Raw genomic sequence first — 18,979 nt, 5'->3', positions numbered from 1 at the left:
CCAGGACGTTTGGATTTTGAGTAGTAAGGTATCAATAATGTATCACATTTCACTCCTCCTATTTGCGTGTTGAAAATGCTCAGGATTTGAATGAGGTTTTACATGTACTTAGAGGTGGCTTAGATTTTTACTGTCCACATTTCTATTGTAAACACAAATGTGTTCTACCATCTTCTTCTTCTTCTTCTTTTTGGGTACAAAAGTTTTTCCCTTTTTCCTTTGGGTCCAAAAGGGCATAGTATTATTACACATCAAAGACTCTACATCCATGTTGGAAGGATAATTGCTAATAATTTGATTAAACTAGGAGGGCAGCATTCCCTATTTTGTAGAAAGATTCAATAACTTTTGAAGTTTACCCTATGAGGTCGGGATGAATTTTGTCATTATGTCTTCATTTTTTTCCCACGTTCTTCTTTAGCTCATGGCTATTTATGTAACATGTATCTATTAGGATGCCTCGTCATTTTCTTTCACCATTGTTTTGTTAGAATACAGCACATGAATTCTTGAAATTAGTAAGTTTTACAGTAGCATTCAGGCTTCAGCCAGAACATGCAACAAATCTAGAATCAAGCTATATAATTCTTGTATGGAACTAGAATAGAGCTCATTAATTGAACAGCACCCTTTCCAATGATAAGCAAGTTCTAACATGTTATGCAGTCCAATATCCATATGGTATTCTAGCAGAAAAAGAAAGTTCTAAGCTGCAAAATCAGTTCTTGTATTTCTTTCAGGGCTTTGTTTAACTTGCATGTGAATTAGGTTTTGGATGTCTTTGTCAAGAACTTGGAACCACCCTCGTCTTCTGAAACTGTACTTGAACATGTCTTACTCCTCCAACATTGTTAGGCTGGACCCTTTCGCTATTTTTTTTCATTTTCTTTTTGGTCAATTCCAAAGAATATAAGATTTACTTGCCAGTTTGCCAAATAAATTTGGGCTTCAAGCTTATGTACTTGAACGAATTCCGAATCAACTTAACTGGAAACCTGCTCTTTTTTTTTCCAGAAACGATAGAGAGATTTATTGGTAGTAAAAAAGCATTACACTATGTGAACAAGGGCTCATCTTGAACTATACAAAAAGTGTACTAAGACACTGAAGATCTAGAAATTCCTCATCAAAAAGCATATGTGTTGCAAGTTCACTCAGTCTTACACTTAGCCTGTTAAGGTCACCAGACAACCTATCAAATGAGCATTTCCTAAACATTGAGCTAAAGTCTCTGATATCCTCTAGGTGTGCTGCAAAGCCTATGTCTCTTGGGGCTTGTCTCCTTATCAAGTTTAGAACCTGAGTACAGGATGTTTGGATCTGTATTAACTGCCAACCTTGTTCCTTGGTCTTGCACAGTTTGGTCAAATATAAACGATTGTACTATACTTTCTACCCAATTCTCCTTGACGCCTAATGTATCCAATTCTCTTATAACAAGCACAGTTTTGTGGTCCGGATCGATCAAGAAGCAAGGCCCTTTTGGTTTGCAAAGAAAAGTGTTCTCTGGTCGACATAAATTGGGATTGCAGGCAAAAGATTTTAACCCAAAAATTGAAAGTGCAACTTCTTTGATGTACTGAACGACCTGATCACGTCCAACAACAATAGTCCTGCCTAGGACATATTGCCCCTTTAGCCTTCAACCAGAAATAAAGAAAGAGTCAAAACCGTCCGTCCGAAAAATTCAAAACCTAATTAAACAGTAAACCATTCGTGTTTGTAATCATTTTAATTGGAATTAAGTGCGTCTTTTCCACCTCGTAACACTAATTTTTCAGGAATTTCTAAGCTTAATTTATCTACGTCCTTGAGAACTAGTGCATATGTTCAGTTTGATATGGTACGTGGATGTCAAAATAATCTGGACCTCAAATAAGGCTCTTTATAGGAGGAAAAAGAACAGTATCTGGTTACTACTTTTTTTTTTTTTTTTTTTTACAAACGATACCAATGTTATAAATATTTACACTTGATATTACAAAAGTTAATTACAAAAAGGGGTAACTACCCCCATATCCTTTCTAGCTAGTTCTGATAACCAAAAAGGGAATGTTCCCTCCCATTCAATCATCCTAACTGACTTAACTGCAAATTGAGCCATAGCATGGCTACAATTATTAGCAGTTCTGGGAACAAACAAAACCACACAGCTTTCAAAGTTCTTCTTCAGGTCTTCAATGTCTTCCAGGATCGTTTGTATCTTACAATCCTGCACATTGCTTGAGTTGATTAGGCTCACCACAAATTTGCAATCAGATTGGACCTCTATTGTAGTCCACCCTGCAGTTGTGGCCATTTCCAACGCACTCCTTAGTGCCAATGCTTCCTCTATTGTTGGTTCTCCTCTCCTCCTTGCCACAATACCTTTGGCTTTCACTATCTCTCCACGCCAATTCCGCGCAATTATCCCCAAGCCTGTCCAGACCATCTTAGCTGAGAGTGCCGCATCTGTGTTTATCCTTATCACGCCTTCCTTAGGTGGTTCCCATTTGTGCTGTGAATGTCCATTCTCTCCTTCTGTTGTAGTTGGCCTTGCAGTGGTTCCATTTTCAGCTTCATACTCGAGCCATTCTCTCTGTGCTTTATCGACAATCAGTTTTGCATCCCCCCCTCTCAGCCTGGAAATACGTTTTGTTTCTAGCTTTCCACACTTGCCACAATATGTTCACCGTGAGCTGGATTCTGTCCAGGCCCTGCGCCTCCCTTGCTGATTGCATCATGGCATCCCACCATCTCCAAAAGTTGCATTGCAGTTCGGCTATCCCTTCCCATTTCACTGGAGCGAGCTTCCATACCTCTTGAGCAGTTGGGCAAAAAAATAGCAAATGCTCGATCGTTTCAGTCTTCTCACCACAGCAGACACAAAAGTTGCTTCCCTTCCCAATCCTCTTGAAGAGTGTTTCACTGGCAGGCAATGCATTGTGTAGGCATCTCCATAGGAAGTGTTTCAGTTTCATCTTAATATTCAAATTCCATAGTTTTTTCCAAACCGTATGCTTCCTAGAGAAGAATATCTCAGAATCCATTTTGTGTTATTTCACAATTGATGATGGCCTTACATGCAATAAACAGAGTGTCATGTCCAGGTAAACATAATCCGTCTGCAGACATATGTAATAACGTTTACGAACTCAAGTCACTGAGTCAATAGACACATGTCGTAAAAGAAAAATAAAACAGACACGTGTCATAACCCCATTACCCCTCCCCTCCAACCCCCAAAAAACCCCAAAAAACAAAAGAACAAAGGGTTTGCCAAGCTGCTAAAGATAAGGCTGGGATAAACTGTCATAAACATCATAACCCAAAAAAAAAAAGGAAAAAAGAAAGGTCTTGGCAAGCTTCTATAGATGAGGCCAGGATGAGCAAGAGATAAAACACTTGTTTGGATAGGAGTTTATTTGGATGATTTATTTGAGATAATTACTGTAGCACTTTTTGTGATGCGATGTATGTGAGATAAAAAAATGATTTAGAAGATAAAAAGATTACTGAAATTTGTGAAACAAATTTTTTTTTTTTTTCAAATCATCTCAATCCAAACACGCTATCTTCACATGTTACTTACCTTAAATTAGGACTGAAACGTAAAGGGTGTTAATTGGGGCCAATTTGATTAATTAGGGACTCTGATCATATGGCCAATGTCAAATAGCAGTTGAGATTCACTGAAGCATCCAAATGTGGTTTCTTTTGGCGTTGATTTAAGTTCATACCCGAGAATCATTTACTTTTTCATTTTTAACCCCCCCCTCCCCCCAAAAAAATATGATTAATTTAGTGTGGTGATATTGATGGACCTTTTTTTTTTTCTAACCTTTTTGTAGCTCTGAATAAGTGTTTTGATTCTATAATTTCTTTATAATTTAGTCATGGAAATTACACCAATGCTTCATTCAGTAAAAACACATCTAAAAGTCTTTAGAAGTAATTGCAGTAAGGATTGATAGCCCGTATCACATATGGATAATTCTCTTATTAGAGGAAAACATTTTTAAGTAGGGTGATATATTTGATCACATATTATCAATAAAAGAATCAGCTACTGGCGGTTAATTTATACAAATGTTAGGATAAAACTATGGTAAATACACGAAATTAACTCTATTGTTATCAACGGACTTGATTTTTCCTTTTTTCTTTTTTCATATGTAAAGCCTAGATTCATGTCACTTTAATTATTACTAAGATACCAAACTCACGTTTGCTACTAACTTCCGTGCTTTAGTTCATTTGCCAAAATTTACTGTTTAATTACTTTAGTCCAAACTCCACAACAATTTGAAGAACCCAAGTTCGTGAGATCCATGTACAGCAACCATTATCCACATCCACCCCCTACAAAAGACAAACAAAACGAAAGTATGTTAATAAGATTAAAAAAAAATTATCCTCTAAAATTACTTAGGATTGTCCAAAAATTCAGGTCCAATATGTCACCAAGAAAAGTAAATAAAAAACTTAGGTCGACTTGTACTTTATAGGAAACACTGCCGCAAGAAATTTCTTTACTTTCGAGTCCACAACCATGGCTTTAATTATACTGTAACACTACTGTCTAAGTACTTGTTATTTCCTTTTCTAATACAGTTTAATTATATTCTTTCTTGTTTCTTTGGCATAGTTTATTTTCTGATAAAAAGTTAACATTGAGATGATTTATTTTCGATTTCACTTAATTTTTCTTAATATGATCTGTTGTCCATATCAAATTGGACCCAGCCTTGTTGTACTCCACTTTACTTACCACTGACCAGAACAAAAAGCCAAGGACGCTCGTCTGTTATGAAATTGTGATTACATTTGTCATGAGCAAAATAGAGCAGACTGCAACCCGGGTTAAAGATAAATCTCTGGCATTAATTCCTTTTGTTAGCAAAAAACAAAGAATTTTATTGCAATAGTAATTGAAGCAAAAACCAACTAACCGCTCCAATTAAATTTCACAGATTTTCGTAACCCAAATTTCATTATAAATACAAGCAGAGAGATCAAGCTAAGCATCCCAAACATCTAAGCTTCATAACTTTTCTTCCTTGTATAAGCTTCTAATTCACCCTTTTCCTTTTTACCTTCCTAGCTCTTTCACTCCCTTGCCAACAACCATGACCAGAAAAAAAATTAAGTTAGCCTTCATTCGAAATGAAACCGAAAGAAAAACCTGCTTCAAAAAGAGAAAGAATGGCTTGATCAAAAAGGTGCAAGAGTTAAGCACCCTGTGTGGCATTGATGCATGTGCCATCATCTATGGCCCTCATGATCAGGAACCTGAGACTTGGCCTCCATCCCCACCTGCTGTGCTAGATCTGCTTGAAAGGTATAAATCTCTTCCAGAGAGATTCAAGAGGCTGGAGAACCAACAAAGCTACACCCGATCAAGGGTGGACAAGGTTCACGAGCAAATCAGGAAAAAACACAACGGCATCCGAGAGAACGAGGTCACCAACATCATGTACAGGTGCTTGCGTGGTGAGGAGGTACAAAACCTCCGCTGGGCTGATCTCAATGAGCTGGAGTGGATGGTCGGTCGAAACCTGAGAGAAGTTTCCAGAAGGATATCACTTCTTAAGGAAACCGTGCCTCAACCATCTGCACCTGAGGCGCCTCTGGAAACAGGTGGCGACGGAGGTAACGATGAAGGCATGGTTGCTCCTGAATTGCCTGTGAATGAGATGCGGGAGTTCACATGGCCCTCTCTCAATGCTTCCGTGGTGGCTCCTGAAATGCCATTTGGTGATATGCAAAATCTCACATGGCTCTTGACCAATGCTCGCATGGTAGCTCCTGAAATGCCTTCCAGTGAGATCCAAAATCTCACATGGCCTGCTACTACTACAACTTCAGCAGTAGGCAATCAGATGGAGAATTTCAAGTGGTTTTCCAACAACGGTTCCATGGTGGTTCCTGAAATGCCTATGGGTTTGATGCAGAACCCGACTTGGTTCACCAATGATGCTCCCATGGTGGCTCCTGAAATGCAAAATCCAACCCGGTTCACCAACAATGCTTCCATTGCGGCCCCTGAAATGCAAAATTCAACCTGGTCCACCTACAATTCTTCCATGGTGGCTCCTGAATTCCCTATGAGCGAGATGCAACGTCCTACCTGGTCTACCAACATTTCTTCCATGGTGGTTCCAGAAATGCTTGTGAGTGACATGCAAAATTGGGCTTGGTCCACCAACAATGCTTCCATGTTGACTCCTGATATCGTAACGAAAGAGATGCAAAACATCACATGGTCTGCTAACAAAGCTTCCATGGTGGCTCCTGAAATGCCTATGAGTGAGATGCCAAATCCCGCATGGTCTGCTAACAAGGCTCATATGGTGGCTCCTGAATTAATGGCTAGGGATGAGTTGCAAAACTATGCAGTGGACATGGATATGCTAAATGTTCAACCTTGGCTTAGTGATTTTGTGTGGAATGACTCTATCTTTGAACCCATCAACAACAATGGTGCTGGACCTAGCAATCGTGCTCCTTAAAAAGTTTCAGTCAATGATATTAGTATTGGGTCTAGCAAGAATTGTTACTTAAGATGTCTATGTTCAAATTATCAAAAAAAAAGAAAAGATGTCTATGTTCAAGTCATATGATGCTTTCCTAGTTTATTTTCAGGTCGAATGATGCTTTGCAAGTGTCAAAAAAAAAAAAAAATGTCTTCCTAGTGTTGCTTTCAGAATCATTGTGGTTGACATGATTAATCAATGATATTTGCTTAAATAATAATGTAGTTCTTTTAATCTTCTTTTATGTAGAACAATCGATTTTTACCGTTTTATAATCAAAATAAGTAAATCTTGCAAATGGAACATTCATTTAAATATTACACCTTGAAGTGTGCCACGCATTGGATCTATTGTTCAACATAATCTTGTATTATGGTGAAATTTAATAACCCAAACAACAATAAATATCTCAATAAAATGCATCTTTTTACATGTTATCGACATTAAATAATTGGTTGAAAATTTGCATGCTCGACATTAAATATCTCAATAGTTTGTTGACTTTGCTCTCTTGGACAAACAAATTAAATTACCTACACCTAGAAGGAGGGGAAAAAATCCATATAATTTCTTGAAGCAACATTTGATTGTTAATTAATTGTAGTTGTTAGAACTTAAAAGTAGGACTAATACACTATCGATGTAGAGGCTCAAATTAATTATGGGTTGGATGGCCCTAAGCAACTTACCATGCTGTACACGATTGCAGGTATATATGTAGGGCGATTAGTAATAATAGTACCTGTAGTCTGAGAATCTAGCTAGACTCAACCTTCATATTGCCATTTACCAAAAAAAAAAATTAAATCAATTTTCTTACTCTTAGGACTGTAATTTTGGTGTTCGTAAAATTAACTATTTTTTTTCTATGTATCAAGTGGAATCGAATTTCATTTCTAACTATTCTTGAGTAAGAAAACTGAAGTTCTTAAGATTTATCATCAAGTTTAAGGAAGAATATAGTCCATGTCCAAAACAAGCAGTTCTAGATGGCAATACCTTTATGTTAAAAACTCAATAAAAATATACAATAAAATGTTATTATTATTATTTTTTAACCTCAGACTAGATCCGTTTGGTGTCTCATCATCCGCTTTCATCTTGTACAACCCTACAGGGTAAGAAATCTTGAAAAGCAAACTCTTCTCAATACTAAGGACGAATCTCGGCCCGAAGTTTTTTCGAACTTGTAGCAATTCATGCCATGAATATGTTGGAGTAAGCGGCCCGAACAATGTCAACACGTGGATACTTGAGTCGTGCTAGAAAGCACTGTCCTAAGACACTATTTCAGAGTATTGAAACGTTTCCCCAGGATTAAACAAGTCTTCCTCTATTTTGTAAGAGGGATGTAGAACCAGCAAAATATTAAACAAAACCAGCAGGTGAAATAAGAATATTAAGAAGAGCAGATGGAGAAAGGGAGGAGAGAATTTGCGAAGTGTAGACTTCGTTTCTCGGTGTGTCAATGAACCTGACAAATGGTTCTATTTATAGGCTTTCACGGTATAGGATACGGAATCGGATAGAAGGTAAAAGGCTGATTTTCCGCACGAATGGGCGTGCAAAACTGTTGCGCAACTTAAGGCTGAAGTAGTCATACTAGTCTATCTTCTGTTGGCAGTAGTTGGAATGGGTCAGACCATCAGGAAGGCTTTTTTTGTTTTGACCGATCTTATCAAGATGCCATACAATTGGACTTCATGAATTTGTCTTTTAGTCCTTTATCAAAAATTAACTTTGAAATTTTCTCCCTCAATAATAGGAACAAAACATTTCTGATGAAAGTTTTATCGGATAAAACTCTTATCCGATTACTAACAAACATAAGAAAAAATCTTTTGAAATATCTTTTTTCCAACAATCTCCCACCTATTTCAAAAGATTTTAAACAAAAGAGTATGAACATCTGCTGGATTTGTTTGAGCTCAATGTATTCAGTTTGGTGTCTTTTGAACTATGAACCAAACTTAAATTGATGAAATATGTCTTACAGAATTATTGGTGAAAAATATCTTTCTATGAACCAATAATTCTTATTGTATGACAGAGATCTTATCAATCACATTATAACCCATAATTTTGCTGTTCAATGCAGTTTTACGCATTTAGGCCTTGCGCCTGCCTGGTTGTTCATGAGAGCTCTAAAGATTCGGCCAAAAAATCTTATAGGAGCGGCCCCACTCCACTCACATATAGGTGAATTTATCAAGTGTATACTGCCCTAAATACACCTCCCTAAAGGGATATAAACTCATTAAGAGTATTAAACTCAGCCTCACAATTACTGGCAGTCAAAGCACTTAATTTTGAAGGGACTTAAATTTCAAGTGCTTTTACAGTCAATATCGACTTGTTATTACCCATATGAACCTATTTCATGGGATCACCAGTCACATAGGTTGGGTTACCATCTCTATTGACAACTGTTGGCCTAAGTCCCATCTCCCTTGTAGTTTGAAGAATTAATTTTCTTCCTACAGGTTTAGTCAGAGGATCGGCCAAATTCAACTCTGATTTCACAAAATCAATGGAAATAATTCCATCTCTAAGCAGCTGCTTTACGACATCATGTCTCAATCTCATGTGTCGACTTTTACAATTATACGATTTATTTTTAGCTATGGCAATCGCTGCTTGACAGTCACAATGTATGGACACAGGAGGCAACAAATCCTTAGTTGAAGGAATATTAGCTAAGAAATTTCTCAACCACTCGGCCTCAGTCCCTGTCAGTTCCAGAGCTACAAACTCTGACTCCATTGTTGATCTAGCAATGATTGTCTGTCTAGCAGATTTCCATGCTATTGCACCACCACCAAGGGTGAACACATAACCACTAGTGGATTTCGTATCATTTGAATCAGAGATCCAATTAGCATCACTGTAACCTTCTAATACAGTGGGAAAAATCCACTATACAGGATACCAAAATTCATGGTACCTCTCAAATATTTCATTAGTCTGACTAATGCAAACCAATGCTCACGGTTGGGATTATGAGTATATCTACTCAGTCGACATACAGCATAAGCTATATCAGGTCTAGTGAAATTCATCAGATGCATCAGACTCCCAATAATCTGAGCATATTTAGACTGAGCAATTGGGTCACCATTATTTTTCTTTAATTGAGTGTTAGCATCATAAGGAGTACTCACAGGTGTCACATCATAATTTTCAAACTTCCTAAGAAGTCTCTCTGTATAATGTTCTTGTGACAACATTATACCATCACCTTTCCTTATGATTTTAACACCCAATATTATTTTGGCTTCACCCAAATCTTTCATATCAAAATTAGAAGACAAAAAATATTTAGTACTATTTACAATATCTAGACTAGTACCAAATATAAGCATGTCATCCACATATAAACTGATTATCACATATTGATCATTTATAATTTTGACATATACACATTTATCCACTTCTACAGATGAAAATCCATCTTTCATCAATACTTGATCAAATTTCTCATGCCACTGTTTAGGAGCTTGTTTTAGGCCATAAAGAGATTTAATTAGTTTACAAACCTTATTTCCTTGTCCAGGTACAATACATCCCTCAGGTTGAAACATATAAATTTCTTCTTCTAAATCACCATTTAAAAAGGCTGTTTTGACATCCATTTGATGAATAACAAGTTTATGGATAGAAGCTAAAGCAAATAAAACTCGAATAGACGCAATTCTAGTTACTGGTGCAAATGTATCAAAATAATCAATATTTTGTTTTTGAGAAAATCCTTTTGCTACTAAACGAGCTTTGTACTTTTCTATAGAGCCATCAGAGTTATATTTTCTTTTAAAAATCCATTTGCAACCAATAGGTTTTGCATCAGGAGGTAAGTCTACCAAAATCCAAGTTTTATTTGACAAGATAGAATCAATTTCAGATTTAATTGCTTCTTTCCAAAATTTACACTCAGGAGAAGAAATAGCATCGGAGTATGTTAAAGGATCATTATCAACAAGAAAGGTTTGGAATTCATTTCCAAATGAAAATTCTTTTCTTGGCCTTTTGCTCCTTCTTAATTCCTCAATTGGAATAATTTCCTTATTTATTTCAACAGGTGCATGAGAAATTTTACTAGACAGTGGAAAAATATGTTCGAAAAAATCAGCATTCTTTGTCTCAATAATTGTATTACAATCAAGTATATCACTTCTTAACACAAGAAATCTATATGCAGCACTATGTTCAGCATATCCAATAAACATACAATCAGAAGTTTTAGAACCTATTTTCCTTTTCTTAGGTTCAGGCAACAAGACTTTAGCAAGACACCCCCAAACTTTTAAATATTTCAAATTTGGTTTATAATTTTTCCATAACTCATAAGGTGTTTTGCCAGTCTTTTTATGTGGGATTCTATTTTGTAAGTGACATGCAGATAATATAGCTTCTCCCCATAAATTATCTGGAGCATGAGAACTAATTAACATAGAGTTCATCATTTCTTTTAACGTTCTATTTTTCCTTTCAGCTACTCCATTAGATTCTGGAGAATAAGGTGGAGTTATTTCATGTATTATGCCTTCCTGTTCACAAAGGTTATCTAAAGTTAAATATTCTCCACCCCTATCTGATCTAATTCTTTTTATCCTTTTATTAAGTTGATTTTCTACTTCAGACTTATAGGATAAAAAAGCATTATAAGTATCATCTTTATTTCTAAGTAAATAAACTTTGGTATATCTAGAATAGTCATCTATAAATGTGACATAATACCTTTTCCCACCTCTAGTCATTGTTTGTTTTAAATCACCTAAATCAGTATGAATTAAATTTAATAATTCAGTTTCTCTATGGACAGTTATACAACTTTTCTTTGTTATTTTAGCTTCCGCACATATTTCACATTTGTCCATATTATCATTAATACCAGAAATTAGACCACATGATTGCATTTTCTTTATATAACCAATATTAACATGTCCCAATCTAGCATGCCATAAAGAAATGGAATCAACAATATAAGCAGAAGAAGATGCATTTTCATTGATCACATTGGAAATATTAAGTACAAAAAGTCCCTGATTACAATAGCCCTTGCCCACAAATACATTATTTTTGGTCATTATGATCTTTCCAGATTCAAATGACACTTTCACTCCAACTTTTCCTAGCAATCCTACGGAAACCAGATTTGCCCGAATGTTGGGCACATGCAGCACATCATTGAGAGCCAAAGTTTTTCCTGAAGTGAGTTTCAAGAATACTTTGCCCTTACCCAGAACATTAGCCGTTCGTGAGTCACCAAGGTAGACCACTTCTTCATCATCCCCTATAGGAGTGTAGGAGGAAAATGCTTCTCGATTTGCACATATGTGCCGAGTAGCCCCAGAGTCTACCACCCACTCTTTGACATTGGCTGCAATGTTCACTTGGGAGATGACAGCAGCAATTATATCATCTCCTTCGGTTAAGTGCACCTTAGGAGGGTTACCATTTGCTCTGTCACCTTTATTATGTCTGCATTGGACTGCATAATGTCCTGGTTTTCCACAATAAAAACAATTGCCTTTCTTCTTCTTAAAGTTGGGATTGTTAGGCTTGACATTAAAATTTTTGGGCTTGTAATTCTGGGATTTATTGGCGTACCTTTTATTATTGCTTTGCACCAGATTGGCTTTGTAAGCCATCTCCTTTGCCTTGGTAGCTCTCAACTCCCTTTTGTTTGAATCCTCAATGAGGATGTGCTTCACGAGCTCATCCATGGTATAATTTTTCTCCTTGTGTTTCAAGTTGTTTTTATAGTCGGCCCATGACTCAGGTAGCTTTTCAATCAGCATGCCAGCAGCGAATTTTTCAGGAAGATTGATGTCTTCATTTTTCAAGTCCTCTAGCAGCATTTGATATTCAGTGATTTGGATTTTCATCTCCTTGTCATCAGTCATTTGCCATTGGTTGTATTTTCCTACGACGAATTTTTGCTTGGTTGCATCTTCGGCAGTAAACTTTGTTACCAAGGCTTCCCAAATTGCCTTGGCTTCTTTGCTGCTACAATAGACATCAAATAATTCATTAGAGAGTGTTTGAAGGATAGTGTGCCGACATACCTTATTGGCATATTGCCATGCTTCTTGAGTCTTGGCATCCGCAGTTGCGGAAGGTTGAGATTCAGTGAGCGCATAAGCTACTCCATGAATGTCAAGTAGAGAGTGCACACGTTCTTGCCATCTTTTAAAATTTTCATTGGCGAAAATTTCAATTTTGGATACATCTGGAAAGGGCTTGGCGAATGGTAGTGCCACTGCAACAGTTGCTGATGAAGGCTGCGGGGTGCTAACATTGTCAGATGCCATAGTTTCTTAGATTGTTGGAGTAAGCGGCCCGAACAATGTCAACACGTGGATACTTGAGTCGTGCTAGAAAGCACTGTCCTAAGAAACTATTTCAGAGTATTGAAACGTTTCCCCAGGATTAAACAAGTCTTCCTCTATTTTGTAAGAGGGATGTAGAACCAGCAAAATATTAAACAAAACCAGCAGGTGAAATAAGAATATTAAGAAGAGCAGATGGAGAAAGGGAGGAGAGAATTTGCGAAGTGTAGACTTCGTTTCTCGGTGTGTCAATGAACCTGACAAATGGTTCTATTTATAGGCTTTCACGGTATAGGATACGGAATCGGATAGAAGGTAAAAGGCTGATTTTCCGCACGAATGGGCGTGCAAAACTGTTGCGCAACTTAAGGCTGAAGTAGTCATACTAGTCTATCTTCTGTTGGCAGTAGTTGGAATGGGTCAGACCATCAGGAAGGCTTTTTTTGTTTTGACCGATCTTATCAAGATGCCATACAATTGGACTTCATGAATTTGTCTTTTAGTCCTTTATCAAAAATTAACTTTGAAATTTTCTCCCTCAATAATAGGAACAAAACATTTCTGATGAAAGTTTTATCGGATAAAACTCTTATCCGATTACTAACAAACATAAGAAAAAATCTTTTGAAATATCTTTTTTCCAACAGAATATAATAATCAGTGATTAAGAGGGCATGATACCCTTGCCCTTGTTTGACTCCCCATTCATAGCCACAATTTGCCCCAATTTAGGGTAGGTTCATTTTTTTTTGTTGTTTTTCATATTTCTTCGCTTAAGTTTTTGTATATATGGCAAATATATCTATATGCTTCTATAAACAATTGGACCTCATGGCTACAAAATACTTTAATTTACTCTAGCTAGTTAGGGTTATCTTCTTTGACGACCCATAATATTTACCCATAATGAAATCTTGCTTTTGTATTCCTTTTTATTATTACTATGAATTGCAATTTTGTATCATTTCACAAATCATGACCATGATGAATCAAGTTGTTGAGCGGAATATTTATCCAAAAATTTTGATAATTCAAAAGCTTGATATTTAAAGATAGTCTTGCAATTAATTACTGGTCAAATAACTCAACAATTAGTAAATGTCTCAACTAAAAACATTTCTTTCTCTATTTTTTCTTGATAGAAATATAACAATAGTTGGTTTTATATATAAGTATATGTCTGCATATGATTTGAGTTATATGTTTATTAACAATTTTGATATATTGTTCCATAATTTTGTTTTCCCAAATGATAAACAAAAAGTATTGTAGGCTTACTATTTATTTATGAAAAGCATAATAAAAGATAAAAAGACAAAAATAGACATATATAATATCTTGTTTATCCTTCATGATTGTCTGCTAAATTAGATTTTTTTTGGTTTGAGAAGCCCCATAACAAGTTTTATAACATGTTGTCTATGGCAGTTGTACTAGGAAATACATTGTTTAGACATAAATTGATATCACTTTTTCATATGATTAATATCATTGCTTAAGTAAATATTTGATGAATAATTCCCAAGGATATATTGCCTTTTTCTAGAATAAATTAATGGGATTCTAAAGTATATTTTTATTTTTATTTTGTTGAATGCTTGGTGTTGCTTATAAGTCATGCAAGTACGTAGTTCATAACTCTTCGTAAAGTTGATTGGGTATGTTGTGAATTGAGCATCTTAACATTCAAATAAATATATCAAAGTTGCAATATCTCATTATGTATTGTTAATGTACCTTTTTTTTATTTTTATCGATAAATTATTTAAACAGAAGTTAGAGGAATGAAAGTTTTTATGAGCTGGTAAAATAACGAAAGTATTAAAAAAAAGCTAATGAAAGTATTATATTAGCGTGGTATCAAAAAAATACTGCTTTAAGTTCTAGAAGAAACAAGTAAGGCATACTAGGAGTGTAAATAAATTTTAAAACAAAAGCCAATTCACTAGTGCAAGAAGTTTAGATTGTAATTTAAGTCTATTTTATGATTATCAACAATGTTAAAATATTTATTTTATTAAGCTTTTCTCAAGAAATTAAAAAGCCAAACGAGTATAGAATTATCCTATGCTAGGTCGTTTCGTATAAATTAAAATGATAAATACTTGATTGATTTCCTTTTGGATAGATTTCAAATGAAACCTTAGGTTATACAAAATGAATTAGATTGATCAATAGCACATAAAATTAGAAATTATTTTCTTGTTGTATAAGTACATAAAAGTTCTAGTACTATACTTTGTTGGAATATATGTGGCTCTTTGCCATTATTGCATATAGATATTTGTTTAGATTTATATATGTTCACTAAAGATATAATCTTATCTTTAAATTAATTATGCTTCAGCGCTAGAAGAGTATACACATGGATGACAAGAAAAGTCTTATTAAGGACGAAAGTCAAATGTAGAGAGAGAAAATGTGAATGACTTCTTGTCTTTACTTCCTCGTAACGGGAAAAAAATTGTAATATTAAATGACTAACATAAAATTAATAAGTCACTATTTTAAAATAAATTTAGTAACTTATTATTCTTCATAAAGACACGTAAATTTAATATGTCACAATTTTTCTTTAAAAATTTACTTTTCAATTCCTAGATAATTAACAGTATGAAAATGTAAATTTGAAGATCAAAGACACAACATACGGTAAATAATTTTCAGTTATAACTCATACACTACTGAATATCCACAAATTCATATATGTACCCACTTAAAGTTTCAAAAGGAGAAAGATAAATTCAATCTGTTTAATGTCAAAGTTATCTATATTGCCGGTAAATTGGCCAAAAAAAAAAAAGGAAGAAGAAGAAGAAGAAAAACATGAAACCTAGAGAAATCTATAAATAAAACAAACATTTATGAAGATAACAACAATGATTCTGAACTTATTGTTATTGTTCAATCAAGACTCGATCCTTGTATAACACCAACAACTCAAGGTTTATGACAGCTTTAGTATATTCCCAAGGGAAGCTCGTGGGGCAATTCGTCTAAACAAGTTAGGTTTGCCTTCAGTTCGGAAAATTAGACGTCTGTAAGAGGAATATATTGTATATCTCTTCCATTAATAAAATAAAAAAGACATTTTTCTAAAAAAAAAAAAAGACTCGATCCTTGATCAAATAGGAGAGAACAATTCGATTAGCTCTTCATGATCCATGCATATTTTTTTAACAATAAGAGAAAAGTTACATGGTTTTATCCAATATTACATTTCAAAGAAATAGCAAACTATATAAGTCAAGGATCGAGTTAATATACCATGTGAGTTCATCAAATCTATAGTTTTCTATTGACCACAGATATATCTTTAGAATTTAGTTCCTTATTGACCAGAGATATATTTGTGGGATTGAATAATTCAAGTCTAAGCTAATTACTTGTAGCCACTCATATTTAAAAGAATCGTTCAAATGAAAGCGTATTCCAATAAAAGCTCCATATATAGTTTACAGTTTACGCATGTCATGGCATATTAATTAGCCGTTTATGCTACAAATCAGATCTATTTGACTGTGTCCTTGATCTAGTTTGTGACGCTATATAAGCTGGGCAGCAGTTTGGGTTGTAATCGTAAATGAACAAACAATCATCATTGAATAAAACAACACTGAAGGATATAGGAAGACTAGAAACATGCAGACTATCAAAGAAAAGTTGAATGACATGAGTCATATGCGCAAGGCCAAGGCTCAGGCAAAGGAGGAGGAAAAGGTAAGTAAAGATGAAACAAAAAAAATTAAATAAAGGTAAAGTTCATCGGTGTGTACAATTTTCATGTTATGTGCAACCATTAATTTTCATCAAATTATTACAGGAAGAGGTAGATTTGGCTAAAACAAGAATTCAAGTTGCAAAAGAGGTAAGACTGGCAAGGGAGGCAGAAGCTGCAATGGATCTACATGTGAACAAAGCTGCAGAAAAGGTGGCACAGCAAGAGGCCAAGTATTCACACAGCAAGAATGCTAACCAACTCCCAACTGATGCTATAATAGATCCTGATTATGGTGCTAGCCTGGGCAATGAGGGCTACTCCACTCCTCACCAGACATGTGGGGAGGACTGCCAAGGTCCATATACTGGTCATGGCACCACCAGCAAACTTGCCTCCAACGCTGCTGCCACAGGAACTGGCAATCTTGCCTCCAACACTGCTGCTATAGGAACTGGCTATCCAACTAACACGGCTGGGGGTCCTCCTACAAACAATATTCTTTAGATTTTGCATGTAATTCTTTAGATTTGCAGTCCTTTTTCGTAATGTTAGTTTCTCAATTTCTCAAGCTGCTTGAATTCAACAAGCAGCAATATGCTTTTAGATTTCGTATCATCAAGCCCTTTTTCGTATGTTTTCTTCATATTGCACTTTGGAAGGTTCTTTTGTAGTTCATTTCTATAAGGCAATACTTTTAGTTAATAAATACTCCTTCCGTCCCACAATTTGAGGACTTAATGTGTCTGGATAAAGTAATATTCGAAATATTATTTAGAATAATTATTGTAATACTTTTTAAGATGTGATGTGATATGATGTATGTGAGATAAAAAGATAGTTAGAAATATAAAATGGCATGTTGGAAAATTTATTTATGATACAAGCGAAATATTATGTGAAATATTTCATCTATCCAAAAAATTGAGTGAACAACTAATCATGGTTTTGTTTGGATAAATTGGATTTGGGTGATTTTACAATACAATCCTCAAATTCAAAACTTAAAAGTATGAAAAATATATATTGATAGGTGGGAAAATTAAAGCAACCTTTTTAAATGTCAAAGTGAAAAAACTAATAAAAATATTATATTATCTTTTAGAGAGTGACTCTTAATTTTAACTTATATATCACTTGGAATAACCAATCTATTGGTTAGCAGCATTTAGATAAAATTACGTACTTAAACACAAGATATTGGAATCTATGAAGGATTAGATTCTAATATCAATATTCACCAAGATGCATAAGCATATTTAACGGTGGCTGTATTAAGGCTAACTTTCTGTGTTTATCACATAATTGAATCAATTATATGTACGTATGGGTACAAGTTAACTAAACTCGCGCAAGTAGTAAGCAAATAGAAATATGAATTTTTAAGCACTTGCAACTTTTAGAATTCTTTTTATCGCCCAAGAAACTCTAACTATTCCTTTTTTCTCCCCTCCAAAACAAGGAAAGGAATACCAATATTATATGGCTACTGAAGTTGATGCATGCTACCCAATGATAACAAAAGCTAAAGATGCAATTAAAATCACAACCGAATTCACCGTCATTTTCTCTAGCTTAAAAAGGTGACCAAAAAACGTATTTCACTCAAATATAAAAAGTATTTGTTAATTATATAGACTGAAAATCTAATTGTAACTGAAACTACTGCAAATTAAATATTTTTCAACACATAAATTATCAACCACAAGTCCATCACATCCAATCCCATCCCAAGGAAAGTGGTTTGATAAACATTTAAAAAGAATGTTAAAAATGAAATTAGAATTTTCAATCATCAACTCAATTCCTCGGTGAGAAGATATTTGTGTTGTCGATATATATACCAATGAACCTCTCCAAAATTACTCCGCATTACGGGTCTGTTTGGTTGGAAGTAAAATGTTTTCCTTGAGAAAATATTTTCCGTGGAAGTAATTTTCCATGAAAATCATTTCCCTTTCATCATTTTCAGGTGTTTGGTTAGTTTATTGAAAATATTTTCTTACTTCATTTTTCTGGTGTTTGTTTAACTTTTGAAATATTTTCACTTTTATCTCTATTTTTACTTTCTACACATTATAACTACATATTTCTTCCCATGCAAAATAAGAAAATTTATCTCATTATTTAACTTTAAAAAATCTTGGAGAAATGTATATATGAATAAAAAATATCTCCTTAAGCAATAAACAAATTGCTGGCCATTTAGTGTCAAATATCAATCACATGCAATGCTTATTGTGACATATATCTTGCACTCTCACTGCTGAAAGTTTCTCTAGAAAAGAATGTCCCTATTATACATAATTAATTACTAGCATAGGATGAGCAGGATGAGGTTTTGTTTTTTATTTTGAATATACTAGGGGGAGGGAGTGTAAGGAAGAGGTCTTGGGTTCGAGTCCTCCTGTTTACAC

The 18,979-nt window shown here is 34.8% G+C and overlaps 4 protein-coding genes across 4 annotated transcripts; 2 read left to right on the top strand and 2 right to left on the bottom strand.

Moving 5' to 3' along the window:
* Nucleotides 1–1,080: 1,080 nt before the first annotated feature.
* LOC140036167 (uncharacterized) lies at nucleotides 1,081–3,029 on the bottom strand. The gene is made up of 3 exons (XM_072077469.1): nucleotides 2,799–3,029; nucleotides 2,012–2,653; nucleotides 1,081–1,299 (listed from the first exon to the last, which is right to left on the bottom strand). Exons 1-3 carry the CDS (start codon nucleotides 3,027–3,029, stop codon nucleotides 1,081–1,083), a joined length of 1,092 nt encoding a protein of 363 aa, XP_071933570.1.
* A 1,993-nt stretch (nucleotides 3,030–5,022) lies between these two features.
* LOC140037245 (uncharacterized) lies at nucleotides 5,023–6,676 on the top strand. Its single transcript, XM_072081431.1, has one exon. It carries the CDS (start codon nucleotides 5,109–5,111, stop codon nucleotides 6,489–6,491), a length of 1,383 nt encoding a protein of 460 aa, XP_071937532.1. The 5' UTR covers nucleotides 5,023–5,108; the 3' UTR covers nucleotides 6,492–6,676.
* A 2,212-nt stretch (nucleotides 6,677–8,888) lies between these two features.
* LOC140036166 (uncharacterized) lies at nucleotides 8,889–12,826 on the bottom strand. The gene is made up of 3 exons (XM_072077468.1): nucleotides 11,404–12,826; nucleotides 9,542–9,801; nucleotides 8,889–9,431 (listed from the first exon to the last, which is right to left on the bottom strand). The coding sequence occupies exons 1-3, from the start codon at nucleotides 12,824–12,826 to the stop codon at nucleotides 8,889–8,891; spliced, it is 2,226 nt and encodes a 741-aa protein (XP_071933569.1).
* Nucleotides 12,827–16,456: 3,630 nt separating this feature from the next.
* Nucleotides 16,457–17,169, top strand: LOC113729770 (uncharacterized). The gene is made up of 2 exons (XM_027254003.2): nucleotides 16,457–16,564; nucleotides 16,668–17,169. Exons 1-2 carry the CDS (start codon nucleotides 16,487–16,489, stop codon nucleotides 17,067–17,069), a joined length of 480 nt encoding a protein of 159 aa, XP_027109804.1. The 5' UTR covers nucleotides 16,457–16,486; the 3' UTR covers nucleotides 17,070–17,169.
* The last annotated feature ends 1,810 nt before the right edge of the window (nucleotides 17,170–18,979 follow it).

This window comes from Coffea arabica, chromosome 2e (genome assembly GCF_036785885.1).
Source record: "Coffea arabica cultivar ET-39 chromosome 2e, Coffea Arabica ET-39 HiFi, whole genome shotgun sequence".
Classification (NCBI taxonomy): Eukaryota; Viridiplantae; Streptophyta; class Magnoliopsida; order Gentianales; family Rubiaceae; genus Coffea; species Coffea arabica.
The sequence above is the reverse complement of the archived record's forward strand: the minus strand, read 5'-3'. Positions and strand labels throughout refer to the sequence as shown.